At 31.3% G+C, this 16,216-nt stretch overlaps 2 protein-coding genes across 2 annotated transcripts in view; both read right to left on the bottom strand.

Annotated features, from left to right (window-relative positions):
* The window catches only part of LOC122269766 (galanin receptor type 1-like), a 122,206-nt gene that overhangs the window by 4,763 nt on the left and 101,227 nt on the right, over positions 1-16,216 (bottom strand). The window contains exon 6 of the mRNA XM_071183577.2: positions 23-164. Coding sequence (XP_071039678.2) covers positions 23-164 — 142 coding nt within the window. The remainder of the gene's footprint in view (positions 1-22; positions 165-16,216) is intronic.
* LOC147807016 (uncharacterized) lies at positions 3,320-5,594 on the bottom strand. The gene has a single exon (XM_087167683.1). The coding sequence runs from the start codon at positions 5,301-5,303 to the stop codon at positions 3,540-3,542; it is 1,764 nt and encodes a 587-aa protein (XP_087023809.1). The 5' UTR covers positions 5,304-5,594; the 3' UTR covers positions 3,320-3,539.

Genomic DNA, 16,216 nt, shown 5'->3' on the forward strand with positions numbered 1-16,216 from the left:
ACAAAATATATAGAATACAGACCTGCTTTCGTGCATGCTGTATTTCTAAGCCTTGTCTGTGTATGCTCAATATTCTCTCTGGTGTCGCCCTCTGTTGTCGACGACCCCAATTAAATCGTAATAAACAGTGTCTGGAATTATGTAATTCTCTATCCGAATCATATCTACATAAAAACAAGAGCTCCATTACTTACGATGTATATTAGATGTATTGTTTATATTTACTTCCTCTAAAATAACGCATGAAAACATAATGAAAAAACTATTTCCACGTGGTATAAAAATTTTCTCTTCACTGCCCAATTTTAAACATACTTAAGAGAACACTGTAATGTGGGAGAGACGTAATGTGGCAAATTCTATTTTTGTCCATGGTATTTTAAAATTAAAAATTAAGAAAAAAAAATAGTGCGTGGAGTCCCTCCGCGCGGAAGAAGTTAAACTTCGCAACCGGCGACGTTAATTGTAAAAGAATGAGCAGTCGTAGAAGGATCACTAGTTCTATTCAACGACTCTTTTTCCTGCTCCGCTCGTTTCCGTGCTCTGTAATCACGGTAATATTGTGCATTTTTCCCTCGTGGACCTCTTGAACCAGTGGAAGTGCTTGTAGTTGCCTCATCGTCTCGCAATGGAAAATGTATTTGTATTAATAATGTATGTGAATGCGTCATAATGTAATTTCAGAAGAGAAACAATCAATTAATATTCACAGGAGACGTACCTTGACATAACCTTAAATCCGTCGCATTGTCCGTGGGATTGTTTTCTCTCATTTTTTACAATTGTTATCCACTAAATTTGAAAATAAAAAATACTACCCTATTAAATTCGCGATCGCAACGAACTATAGGGGGCGTTGTTGTATGAGACGCTTACCTGCGATTTCCATATGAACCGTCATTCAGTTACTCTGGAGACGTCGTTAATGTAGCGTGTAGCATTGCAACGTTCCTTCTTTAATGTAACTTATTAAATTTAAAAAAGAAAAATGCTTGATCTTCTTTCTTGTACAACCGAAAACAAAATGGTATCTATTTTTATTAGAGAAGGAATATCCAAAACACATCGGAAAAATATTTGTACATTAACAGAAAAAAATATGTATATTCTTATAAGAGTTAAAACCTAATGCCCGAGAAATAGTATTACTAAATTTAATGATATAACATGAAAGGCCCATTTAAACTTTACATTCTATAGTTTTAAGAATCATATTAGTTCAAAAATTAAAATGAACAAAAAGTATACATAAGCCTCATAATTTTATGAAATTTAATTTTGTAAACAACGTTTTTTGACAGCAATTTTTATCAAAAAATTTCAAGTTTCAATAAAAATCATTATTTAGAAACTAAGAAACGTAAAATAAAGAATGCTGACGAAACAAAAACAAAAAAACAATTCTTTTTTGTCGCCATTTTTAGTGCTACGAATATTCGTCTTTGGGATTTGCCAAAAACAAAACAAGATGCAATTTTATTTTTTCAGGAGGGAAATATTTTACCGAAAAAACGAAAATGTACCAATTCCCACAACATAAAACTTTATCTTGGCAAACGTACGTTTTGGAAATGTTATTTCATTTGGAATCTTATTCATCAGAGTTCATATGGCGATATGATTGTTTTGAATCTATGCTAAACTCTATATCGGCTCATTTTCCACCGAAATCCAATTAACTATTTTGATTTCAAATAAAGTGTTTTATTTTATGAACTGTCGCAAAAATTTTAAGTGTAGATTGGCGGCACTTAAAAACCGCCAAATCTGTAGCGGCGGTGGCGTTAATACGTCGTAAGTACCGAATTTTTATTCCATACTTTTCTGAATCATATTATTTCAAACATTGGAATATACAAGAAGTATACATAAACACATTATGTTATACCATTTAATTTTTCAAAAGTATTTTGAGAACAATTTTTATCAAAAAATTATAAACTAAAAAACGGAAAATAAAGAATTCTTAGGATAAAAAAAAAACGATTTTAAGAATTATTAACATTGAAATAAAAACTTTCATATTGTTTCTTTTTTTATTATTCTTATAGTTCTTAATCAGACGTAAAAAACCATTCTGTAGAGAACCATCATCAAATGAAAAAAAAATATTTACAAGCAAATTTTTTATTGTAAAAATCATTGCACTTACCTGATTTATGATTCCCGGAGAATTCCAAAATGATAAGTTCCTTGTTTGAAAACTTTATTCTCAAATAATAGATACATAATTTATACCTTCATTACTTTTAGATAACATACTACACAGCAAAATTTTATAATTGATATGAATTTGAATATGTAGCTAAAAACAGAATAGCTGAATTCTAGTTGAACTTATTCTTTCAAAATTAAAAAAAACTTACCAAGAAAACGATTTAAATTAATTAAGAATCAGCACAAATGGCACTATTTCAAGTAACTTGGATAATTTTTTATTGTTGTTTTCCGAATTATATGGATACAGAAATATAACGAAGAAGAATATGCTATAACTATTACAATTCTGTATGTTCTGAATTCATATTTATTCACTGGAATGACGAAAGCAATGTTGACTTCACTTTAATTCGTAAATTGAAGACAGAAGAAATGCATTTTACCTTAATACACACATCTGTAACAGTATCCGAAATCGGAAGTCATCAGTTGCAAGTTTGTTGATAATAGAAATTAAAAATTATTGAGGAATTTTTCTTCAAATGTTTGGCGTGTTCTGTTCCTGAAAGATTTACTAATATTCTTGAGATTTTTTTCAAGTTCTTCGGCCTTTTCCTTAGGGAAATTTTGTTTCTTATTTGCTGCTAAAAAATGGCGTCTGATTCAGTCAATGACTTCGATGGAACTAAATGAAAACGTGATAAATTAATGTCCGATATTTACAGGCTCCCGCTAGACGGCGTACTCGAGCGTTGCGATCGCGAATTATATGTGAATTAAAACAAACTAAAAAAATATTTATAGAAAAACAATACTTTTACGACTTTTATGCTAGTGAGAACCAGAACAATATGGAGATGAATGAGGGAAAACTGGATCCTACCACGTGATTTCTCGGCCAATAAAAATGTAGCGTTAAACGTTTAACGCAACCTTGTTGGAAGTCGCATAAGAAGTATAACTTCAAAAATTTGTTCAGTTAAACGAAGAATAAACCGTGAAATTTCAAATGCTGAAAAATATTCTTGTGTCACAACAACCAGAAATAAGACGTGAGTTGTATCAAACAATTTATTTAAACATTCACACGAAAAATCACAAAATATTACCCAAACGAAATATCTCCTCTCTGAAAAAAAACTCTCTTCTTCAACAACAAAAAAAAGAACATCACTTCTCGTGTGTGTCTCTCAAGCAACATTATTTTAGCATTACCTCTCGAGGAATTGATGCTTTTAGCTCAGTTGTCACACTGTTACGTTACAGTCTAACTCCTCCCTTCCACAGAGTTTTCTTTGCAAAAGTAGGAAATGGCAAAAAAAACATACATAAAATTTTGTCAAAACTGATCTATATAGGTTGACATAAAACTGTTCTGTTTATCGGTATATAGGAAAATAAAACAGTAAAGGAAAATAAACAGGAAAATAAACAGGAAAATTGGAGTCACGAATCTTTTCAGTGAGTAAGTCATCGTTTTTCGCCGTTTGATCAGAAGTAACGATGTGTTCATTGGAATCGTTTATACCGAGCTGTACATTATCTTTATTTTCTACTTCCCTCCTTTCATTCATATTTTCTTGTTTTCGAGTCATTACAGCACTTATCATTGGGACTTCAAACGAATTTTCAAATAGAGCAGCCGTTTTGTTACCCAATAAATAATACCCTTTATCAAGAGAATCACCTAATACAGCTGCCTTAGTAACCACTTTTCCTAACTTACAGTTTAATTCAACTAGGGCTAATGGAAAACAAAATGATTCTTCCTGTATTGGAGTTTTTATCCAAACATATTCACCCGTGTACATTTCAGGTTTTACAAATCTCCTAGGAATTAAATCCAAGGTTGCGCCAGTGTCTCGTAGTATTGAAATGCCAACGCCATTTACCACGCCAATGCTCGTATATGGTGTCATTATATCAGGAAACCTTGATTCCGAAACGTGAAGCGAAGCCACAGTTTCAGAATTTGTTTTCGCCTTGGGACATTGAGGGCGTAGATGATCATAAGAACCACATTCATAACATCTAAGCTGTCTTCTTCTTTCAAATTCTCTTTCGCGAACATTTTCTTTAACATTATTTTTCTGCCAAGTCAACTTTTCTTCAGTTCTGGTATCACTTTGGTTTAGAGATCGCCAAGAATCATCTTGGTTACTTCGATTATAAGACACAGACTTTTCCTTGAAACTGTTTTTTAAACTTTCATAGTCGTCCAATTTTCCGGCTAATTTGGAATAAGAATTCAATTCCATCCAATCTTCAAGAAAATGATCTCTCATGTCATTTGGTACATGACGTTTCATTTGCTCGGTAACCATCAAACTCTTAAGATCATCGAAAGTGGTAATTTTTACTTCAGAAACCCATTCGCTAAAATAGCAATTTAATTCTTGTGCAAAATTTCGCCAAGATTTTTCAGGTGATTTAAAATGTCGATAAAAATTTTGTTTGAGTTCCTCTGCATTAAGCTTATATTGTTTAAGAATCAATTCTTTTACAAAGTCGTAGTTATTGGCATCCTTAGGAGACTCTCTCGCCAACATATTTGAAATGTCGGGTGGTACTACGCTCAATAGGTAAGGCACCCATTCATCTTTAGGAATTTGTGCAATTTCTGCTCGACGTTCAAAATTTATCAGATACAACGACATTTCATCTTTACCTTCATTAAATTTTGGTGTTATTTGTAAAATCTGTATTTTATGATTTGTTTCACCTGATACCGGTCTGTTTTGGTGCTGAATTTGAGAATTTGCTTCTAATTCGAGTTTACGCAATTCCAATTGATGTTGCCGTTCAAGTTCTTCTCGCCGTTCTTGTCTTTCAAGTTCTTCTCGCCGTTCTTGTCTTTCAAGTTCTTCTCGCCGTTTTTGTCTTTCTCTTTCAAGTTCTTCTCGCCGTTCTTGTCTTTCTCTTTCAAGTTCTTCTCGCCGTTCTTGTTTTTCAAGTTCTTCTCGTCTAATTCTCTCCTCCGTTATACGAGTCAAACACATCTTTACATCCTCAACCTCATAATGTTTGCTAGTTTGAATTATTTTTTTAATTTCACAAACATTTGCTTGAGGTGGAACAGATTCACCTAATTCGTCGGCCAATTCTATCAAATCCACTTTTTTCGCTTTATTAAGAAAAGCCATAATTTACAAGTGATAAAAAACTACATATACAATCACTGACTACCTTAAATCAACTACTCTTACTATATCCCACCGCTGCCACCAGTAAAATTCTGTTGTGTCACAACAACCAGAAATAAGACGTGAGTTGTATCAAACAATTTATTTAAACATTCACACGAAAAATCACAAAATATTACCCAAACGAAATATCTCCTCTCTGAAAAAAAACTCTCTTCTTCAACAACAAAAAAAAGAACATCACTTCTCGTGTGTGTCTCTCAAGCAACATTATTTTAGCATTACCTCTCGAGGAATTGATGCTTTTAGCTCAGTTGTCACACTGTTACGTTACAATATGTTATCAAAAGATTAAACACAAATAATTGCAGGATTATTCCCCCAATTCACAATCCTAAGTAATTCTTCCATAATTTGTTTACCTTTTGATATTTGGAAAACATTTTCTTTCAGTATTCAAAATTGCATGGTATATTTTAGGTTTAACTGAACTAATTTTTTTATTAACTCTTAAGTTTAAAATATCAATCGACATGAAAAAGAATTTGCCATAAAACGTGTCTCCCACTGTTTAATGTTCTCTTAAACATCTATACTGCATAGTGTCAGTTTGGAAAAGTTCTAGCTTCGTTCTTTTTAGCTCATTTCAGGGCTATAATTCATGGAAGTTTTGTAAAACACGTCATTATTTTCATTGAAATATACTTAAAATACATTCATTAGGATACAAAAAAAAGTTTAGTGCATGAAAAATTACATTTTACTTAAGAAGTAAAATTGTGCACTTTTGACGAAATCAATTGCCACACCATTTAGTTGAGCATTTATAAAATTTGTTATTTTACTTAATGAACTTACAGCTTTAATCTAACATAAGAACATATGATTAATCCCAAATTAAATAACTAGACATTTTCAAAAAGTCGAATTTGTCAATAACCGGCTCAAGTTAAAAAACAAACGTAAAAGAAACAATAGTTGGAATAAACAGTTTATTTTTCAAAATAAACTGCTTTTTTTTTCAAAATAAATTGTTTATTTTTCAGAGTAAACAGTTTTCAAAATAAACTGCTTACTCCAATTGAATTACTAATATTTATAGTTGTCTTCAAAACCCTTGACAATAACAGAAAAATAAAATTAGAAAAAAACTTATGTCACAGTGTTAATAAAGACATATTTATGACATATAGACATATTATTACGTCACAGTGTTAATAAAGACATTTAAACAGATGCTTCGTTAACGAATCTTTGGCCGAAAATAGGCTAATTCTGCATTCTTAATGCGTATTTGGAATGAAGTAAAAAATGAAAACACATAGTATTATGAGTATTCAATTTTATATCTATTTAGTAATATTTTTATGAGCATTTCATTTAATTCTTTTCTATTAAGGTACATAACTTCAATAACCTTCACTTTTTGTGCTTTTTCCGTAATTTTGAAATTTTACACCCAGGAATTAAATACTTTTTTGTAGTTAATGTCAGATTCTTTTCAATAATTATTTATTTTGCGTGGTTTGCAAAATTAAAATAGTTTTGAAACAGAAATTTCAAGCAGTAATGTACTGGTAAAGCATTGGTAATGCGTTTGGTAATTATGAGAAACTCTTTTTTTTTGTCTTATACTTTTATGCTATGAATTTAAAAATATTCAATAAAATTAAGCAAAATTTTTAAAGCAATTTAAAATTAATTACAAAGTTTTTTCTTCAAAATTTGAAAAAAAAATCGTATAATAATATATAATACAATATAATTAATGCGTGCAATGCGAACAATATTTAGGTAATTGAAGTAGTTGGTCTATGTGCGGAAAAAAATTTAAATTTTTTTCCATCTTGTTGCAGTGAATTGTATTTGGCAGCGAATGAAAAAAAAATCTGATTTGAATATCCTGAAAATTTGAAAATTTCAAGCAATTTTCTAAGTTGTGTTGACACTTTTTAAAAGAAACTCAAAATGATTAAGGTTTTTCTACAAATATTATTTCGTATCCTTAGACAAATTTAATTAACGAAAGGTAATACCTAACTACTTATGTTCATATACCGAAACATGAGTGTATAAAGAAAGAAAATACCCGAAAAAAGATACTTTTATGTGATTTCCAACAATGGCTGTGTCATTTATAATAAATCTTGCGCATTAGTACAAAATGAGATTTGGGGAAATCCCCTTATCATTTTGAGCTTTCTTTTAAAGAGAAAATTATTCGAAAATTACTTGTAACTGTTTAAATTTTCAAGATATTCAAGTCAAATTTTTCTTTATTAGTCGCCAAATAAGATTCACTGTAAACTGAACAAGAAAAATTTTAAAAATTTTTCCAGTGTACGTGCAGTTTAAAATAACTACTTGAATTATTCATATCTTCCACAGTTTTAAGCAAATTTCACCCAAATTATCAAAAATTTTGTAATAAACTTTAAATTACTGCAAAAATTTTGCTTAATTTTATTGAATATTTTTAAAGTTGTCGCAAACAAACGCAAGGCAAAAAAATTTGTTTCTTACGGAAATGTTCTTATCTTCATAAATATTTAAGCTAGGTTTATGAAATTCTGTGCAATTATTGTGTATAATTGCTGAAATAATTATTACAAGTTACAAATTTATTGCTACATTTTTTGGCATAGTGCGTACAAAAAAAAATTTCCGTTTGTAATTTATTGTCGGTCCCTCAAATTTCTAAGAACTTTAAAGGATTTTTTAAGAAATATATAAAAAAAAGTTTGTTAATATAGAAGTTTTTCCATTATTTTGTCCAACCTCAAAATAGGGCAAATGCAGAAGTGAAAAAAATAAATAACTTTGAAACTTTGCTTTTTATCGCCCTTCGAAAAAAGTCAGAATGTATAAAATAAATAAAAAAAAAATACCAATTAAGAAGCTTAACATTTGACAAAATAGGATTTTATTAGAAAACCAGTGGGAAGAACGTTGATTTCCTAGTGTTCAACGCTGATATTATCTGCACTACATCCCTAAATCTGACTTTTTTTTAAATATTAGGCGAATTAAATGAATTGAACAGCTTTGAATGCATGAAATATATCATTATATTTGGGACGCGAACATTATTTGTTTTAATTCATTGCATTGAATAGTTTTCGTTGTAATATGAATGCTTTTAAATCGCTATATTTAGCTTCCTGTAAGCTGAATTGTACTCGCTTGTAAATCGATATAATTATGAGGGAAATCTCTGAATAAGCTACTGCAAATGGAACATTTTGGTGAATGGTGACGGGACAAGATTAGTTGTTTGGCAATTAGTGAAAATCACTGAACATCCTAGCTAGTTCATCAACAACCTATATTTTATGTGTGGTTGATTTCACCGATTAGAAACCATGATTCAATAACAGTTATCCATAATTCAAACCATAATTCGATAACTTCGTGTTATTCATACATAAATGTCTATTTTAACGAGGCACTTGCTGAATTCAGCGAGTAAATGATGATTTGAATGTTTCGTCAATTTTATTTTAAAATTTGAGCTGATGAGTTTTCAATGACCATATTCAGATAATAAATTTGTTAGAGATTTGTAGTTTAATTTAATAGATATCTTATTAGAAGTATAACTAGAAAATTAAGCGTGTATGGAAAGTTTTATTTTTAGAATTGATAATGATACGTTTTTTCAGTGAAATAATTCGTTCTTCGGTTGCTCTTACTTTCTTCAAAAAACATTTTTAGTCTTCTTCTGTACACCAGAAATACAAATATATTTATTCTAAAATGTCCCATATTTAAAAGCATATAAATAAGTAACTTCTAACATGTAAGACATACCTTCAAAAGAAACAACCATAAGCGTTTTTAATTGTGAACAAAAATATCGCAAAAAATTACTATGTTTAAAAATATATTTAGTATGCTGAAATAAAATAAAAATGAAACAAATTTTAAAATAAGGAAAAAACATTAACGATGACATAAATTTATTTTACACTAAGTGTTGCAAATTATATATTCTGATGTTAATCATAAAAACTTATGTTTGTTAAAAGAGGTTTTGTATGTTAAATGCTTTTTTTAATTCAAATGTTTTGATTCCAAACCACACTTATCTCATAATTCAACAAAAATCGTTCTCAAATTTTCGTTGCCTATATCAAGTTTAGCTCTAAGTATTCGGCGTAATTTGTCTTCTTAAATATTATTTTTTAACATTTTTATTGTAATCAAAATGTAATATAAGAAATATAAATCGAATATGGATTCTTAATTGGCCTCTAATTTGAAAAAAAATAAACGCATGAAAGGGTCAATGGGAAAAATTAAATATCCAATAATCGGAATTATGCATATATTTTCTCAAACAAGAAAGGTAAATGAAAAATAATGACTGCAAGCTCAAAGATTTAAGACAAAAATTTTATATCCTACCACATTTTTTTTTCAATAAATAAAACAACTGACAAAGACAAAGTTTTCAAATTTGTTCCACGTGAGGTCCTAGGTTTTTCTTTTCTTCAATGCCATTCTTGCTACTCTAATGTTTTCTTTTTCTTTCAATTTTTAATATCTTATAAAGAGCTACATAAAGCTCATTTAATAGGTATCAACTCTAAGCGGTTTTAGCAGAGTTTTCTTTATGGAATATTTAAAGATGCAACTATATTTATGCTTTCATGTTTCTCTCTTGGTTTAAACAATTCGATTTAAAATAATTTAGTCGACTATTGCTATCAATATCCTCATTCAAACATGCTTTTAAGTACTGGGGAGCTTAAAAAACGTTATTTTTTTTATCGCGTCAAGCATTGTGGTAATCTGAAACTTCTTGACTTTTAACTATTTGATACTTGCAAAATCCAAGAAATAAATACTAATTTATTTACGGAAAATACAAGTTATTTATTTAGATTTATCAGTACCTAATTATTGTATAGCTCAGCATAGAATAATCTAATTTTATCACTCCAAAAGATGCGGAATGACTAGTTTTTTTTAATTATAACAAAACAACTCTTTAGGAAAATGTATATTATTGCTGTATATCAGATATTCAATACTGAGTTTACATTATAATCTACAATTTTTTTCTTAAAGTGTTGGAAGACAAAAATGCCTTTGAGAGCTATGTTCTGTTCTTTATTGTCTCATTGACAGTGATGGATTAGTTCAGAATAAAAGAAAAATTAAATAAACCATCCTTGAACTTTTCTTGACTCTCAGGAATTGTGTATCAGCTTCTATAGATTTCTTTCAGCCAACTTAAGCAAACAAACAAAATAAAAAAGATTGGCAGAATCTTTAAGACCTAAATTTTTGTAAAAGAAGTGTGGTTTGAACTAAAATCTCAATTATTACTTTGTTTTAAGTATCAACTCAAGGGAGCTATAATCGACAAGCACAGTTACGAACTGATTAAAATAAGTTTGTTTTTTTCTACACTACTTTTCCTCCCAAATTTTCTGGACAATTTCATCTAACATTTCAAATAACTCTGAGTTTACCACGTAACTGATCATTATTCGAAATAATATAACATCGAATAATACCATATACATAAAAACACATAAAAACATACCATAACACATAATACCATATACATAGTCTCATTTGATTCTACTGGAAAATATACAAGAAAAATAATATAGATTTTATGCGTTACGTTATGGTTTTCGGTTAACTCTAACGTTAACGGTAATTAAGTTTCACAGAGCAGGCGTTAAAATTTACGTAAAAATATAACGTATGCATTTGGTTGGTTGGTTGGTGTCGTATCCTCAATTGAATCATATCTCATGGTGTGCTTGAATAGTCCTTGCTATCTCCATGGCATTAAATGAATATAAATCTCCTTCTGTAGGGCAGCTTTAGAGGTGAAGGCCTGCAGCGACTGCAGAGCAGTTAAAAACATGATATGGTGTGAGTTCCACATTAAAACAGTTGCCACAGTTTTGATATTTTCTAGTCCCATCTGCAGAGATTTTCATGTTTTTATGATGTTTTGTTCTTAGTCTGATGGCAGTGGTGGATGTCTTTCTGTCGATGTCAAGATTAGTCATTTGATCGTGGGCTTTGAAGGGGGCAAATAGTCTTGACTTTGCAAAAGCATTTGCATCTGCCAGCGTAGTTGGGATTGTATTTTGATAACGTATGCATTTAAGTAGAGCTTTTGCATTACGTTGGCAAAACCTTTACCTTAACGCTATTCCTCAAAAGTTGTGCATTTTAATGTGTGTGTGTTGATTTGATTGCGGTGTGTGCCATTTATTTGCTTTCGCGAAAGACTTTTTTTTTCTTCCTTATTTTCACTTATTTCATTTTTTCTTAATTTTCATTATTCTCTACTTTTACTTTTATTATACTTCTTAAAATAAGAATGATTTGTTGGGATTGGTGATATACCGTGGTATATAAGAAGGGTAAACAGAGGAAACGCTTTTAGAAAAATTATCGCAGTTTCGTCAAGAAGCATACTTCAGATTAACGAAATAGGTTTGAGTGGATTTTATTTGATATGGAAAAACATATTTTAAATATATATAATTTCACTTTAACTACTGTTCATTTTTTCTTATTTTGATATTTTATTACTTATTACATGATTTGTGAATAATATAAGAATAAAATAACGTTTGCATAAATAAATTGCTTATTAATATGTAGTGTGTTATGTAGTAGTAGATTTTATATAAAACATAAATATTAGTTGCTAAGATATCCTTTAAGTCAATCTGCCACTTTATGCGCTAAAGTAAATAGAGGCTAAAATTTATTAAATATTACAATAAATAAAATTATTTTAGCTGTATACTAAAAAGCAAAACTAATGGAGAAGTGATACTAATTCGAATAAAAGAAAAGTAAAAAATCGCCATATTATTATTCTCGCTAATAATGTTTATTTAATTTTAGTAATTGGTTCTAATTGAAACAAAAAATGAGCTATGTAAAAAATGAAAACGTGATTAAAATTTTTAAATGAAGCTTATTCTGTTTGCAATATATCTTGTACTTTTATATTCACTTTGATTAATTGAATAGTGCAATAGTTTTAAAGGAAGAGTGCAACAGTGAGAAAATATTAATTTCATAAAAAAAAATACTATTTCCTCTCTCTGTCTAGCAAGAACTAATAGCGAAAATAAATGAAGCTACCTGACACTTGTTTTATAGCCGATAAACACCAAGGTAATGATAAACAGTGTTAGATTGGCTAATAGTTAGTGAAGAAAGAATTGCCGACTGAAGGAGGAATTGACAGAAATAGATAATGTTGACGATAAACAACAAACTTTTATGTATACTTCCACTATCAGTTCTTATTAAACAAAAGTTTAGTAGTAGTATTTTTAATCATGAAATAAAAATTTACAAATTCTTGCACTTTTCTTTTAAAATTATTGCACTCTGCAATTGATCTCAATAAATACATGAGTACATAATAGTATAAATATTGTTGTAGTTATTAGCAAAATAAGGGTGATAGCAATTTTACATGAGTGTTTAATGTGACCGTTGAAAGAAAAGAAAAGAAAAGGTAATTTAAAAATAAACTCAGATATACAAGAGAGAACGTTGCCAGGCTATAAAATGCAACTCTACAACATAAACAAAAAATAGCGTCAGGCTCGCAGATAACATATTATTTAATGTGATCGTTGAAAGAAAAAAAAAAGAAAAGGTGATTTAAAAATAAACTCAGATATACAAGAGCGAACGTTGTCAGGTTATAGAGTGCAACTCTACAACATAAACAAAAATAGCGACAGGCTCGCAGATAGACTGCTCGATTTAAAACGGCTTTCTTTGAGCAAGGAAACAGTCAATAGTCAATACCAGGGGTACGCAACCTTTTTGTACCTAAGAGCAAATATCAGAATATCGGTCGAATGGCGGGCGCCATTCAAGATAAATTTAAAGTTGGTAGACATATGTAATAATACACACAACATATGCACAAAAAATTTAATTTTAAAAATTAAATTAACATATTAATATAATTATTATTAATATTCTTGAATAAACTAAATGAATGTTAAATTGCTTGCAAAACATACGAAACATAAAAATTATTTATAAAATACAGGGTGGTCCCGAATTCATGGTACAAACTTTAATGGTAGGTACAGGACATTGTAACAATGATTTATTGTATAGGAATGTATAGTCGCAAGTGGCGCGGTGAGGCGTAAACAGGAGAAATAACGGCCGAAAGGAAAAATAAAAATTTTATTGAAAGCGTTGTTGACAAGTGTCATATTTACAGTAAGTGTTCAAAATTGCGTCCACCAGAAGCGATACATGCTTGACAGCGTCGGTGGAGTGATTGGCGTACACGTTCAAAGATACCTGGTATTTCACGCACACCTGCAGCAGCTACAGATATGCGAGCGACGAGATCCTCGTCTGAGTTAACTAGAGTCTCATAACAAGATGCTTTAGATGTCCCCATAAAAAGTAATCGAGGCTCGATAAATCGGGAGATCGGGGTGGCCAAGGGATTGGTCCACCACGCCCAATCCATCGAGCACCAAACGTGGCATTCAGGTAATTCCGTACATCAATGCTGAAGTGTGCTGGCGCCCCATCGTGCTGAAACCACATGCGGTTACGAATGGCGATCGGAACATCATGTAGCAGTTGTGGTAACACTTCTTTCAGAAAAATAAGATAGCTTCCGCCACTGAGTCGCGTGGGTAGTAAGTATGGGCCAATCAAAAAGTCGTTCACAATACCAGCCCACACATTAATATAGAAACGTTGTTGAAACGCATGTGGACGCGTTGCATGTGGATTATCGGTTGCACACACATGGGAATTGTGCGCATTAAAGACACCCTCGCGTGAAAATGTCGCTTCATCTGTAAATAGCACATCACCTACGAAATCCGGCTGCAACGCACATTGCTGCATCACCCACAGGCAGAAGTTCACACGGAGAGGATAATCTGCCGGATTCAATGCTTGTACTTTCTGAAAATGGAAGGGGTGTAAGCGATTTTCGTTTAACTCTCTGCATACAGTCTGATGACTCACACCTACGTCACGCGCAACAGTTCTTGGGCTTGACTCGGGTCTATCAGCCACAATGTTCAAGATGCTTTCTTCCAGCCTTGGAGTGCGTACAGCTCTTAATCGACCAGCGTCATGTCTGTTGACGTCGAACGCACCTGTTTTACAAAGTTGACGATGTAATCGTTGAAAAATTCTATGATCCGGCATTCGTCCATCAGGATACTCCGCGCGATACATTCGTAACACAGCTCTGCCGTTACCATTTGCACGGCCGTACATGTAATGCATGTCTGCTTTTTCTGCATACGTAAAGTCACCCATCGTCTACGGCAGTACAATTGTGAATGGCGCTTTTCCCTACTGCGATGCATCATTTTCAACGGCGGCTAGACATCTACTGCCCTCTACCGGCAATGATACCAACCGATCACTCCATTTCTCTTTCCTTTTATTTCCCCTGTTTACGCCTCACCGCGTCACTTGCGACTATACATTCCTATACAATAAACCATTGTTACAATGTCCTGTACCTACCATTAAAGTTTGTACCATGAATTCGGGACCACCCTGTATATAAAATACAGTGAATGTGATCTTTGGCATTGCATTTCACTGACCAGCGCTTCATAATTGAGAGAATATGATGAAATTCTTGCTCGCAAGCAATCGTCAAGGTGTTCATCTAAAAGTCCTGATCTATATTTTGATTTTATGATATTCATCGTCGAAAACAATTATTCACACAAGTAAATGGAACCATAAAAATACTTTATTATATGTGCTGCTCTTTTTAAGAATGAAAATTTATTTCTATCAACTATATTCCAGAATTTCTCACCTGATATAATAGTTTTGAGGATAATGTAATTCTGAAGATCCAAAATTTTTATCGCCTCTTCTTCTTATCTTACTTGAAGAAATTCTGGAAGTGTATGTTGCTATTTCTCTTACATTTATTTGACTGGTAAAAGGATTTACACAAAAGATGACCATAGGCTCGATGATGTTAAATTATTGAAAGCTCTTTACAAATTGATCTTGAAGCAATTGGAGGTTGGGGACAAATGTTGATAAGTCAATTTTACTGTCTTCTATCACCTTTTTCATGTTTGGAAAATGCACAATAGACTTTATTTTCAAATGTGATATCCACAAAACTAGCTTAACTCTGAACAAATTTATAGCCCCTATCATTCTTACTATATGTTTGTCGTTTCCCTGTAGCTCCAAGTTTAAATTATTTAGTTTTTTTATTATGTCTGTTATAAAAGACAAATCTGCAAGCCAAAGAGGATCTCTTAGTTCCAAAAGTATTTGATTTTTGACTACAAGATATTTTTTTTATTTCCTCAATTAAATGTATAAATCTACTTTGTCTCTACTGAGCCAGCGTACTTCAATATGTAAAGTGAGGTTAGGTTACAGGGCTTTGAAAAGTCGACGTTCCAAAGGAGCTGCTCGAATTAAGTTGACCATTTTGGTAATAATTTTCAATACGTGTCCAAATGGTGGTACTTTACCACGCTAAGCTTCCTGGTGGACATGCAGTGATAGGACATAAAATCAGGAAATGACCCATCTTTTATACAGAGAGCAATAAAACCATTCATGTTTCCCACCATTGCTAGTGCCTCATCAGCGGTTATAGATGACAGTTTCTGGAGAGGCATATTCATCATGTTTGCACATGTTATAAATGTTTTATAAATATAGTAAATGTTTTATAAATATAGTAGCTATTCTTCTATAAAATCAAATTAATACCATTCTCAGCCTAACTGCTAATTGTGCTGTGTCTGCTATGTCTGTGGACTCGTCAAATTGTAGTGAGAATCACTCACATATTTTCAAATAACTCTTCAACTGCGTTTGCATATCTTTTGAAATGGCTCCTATTCTTCTTGTGACAGTATTTTCTGATA

The sequence above is a fragment of the Parasteatoda tepidariorum genome, chromosome 7 (assembly GCF_982258835.1).
Source record: "Parasteatoda tepidariorum strain Cologne lab strain chromosome 7, Ptep-v5.0, whole genome shotgun sequence".
NCBI lineage: Eukaryota > Metazoa > Arthropoda > Arachnida > Araneae > Theridiidae > Parasteatoda > Parasteatoda tepidariorum.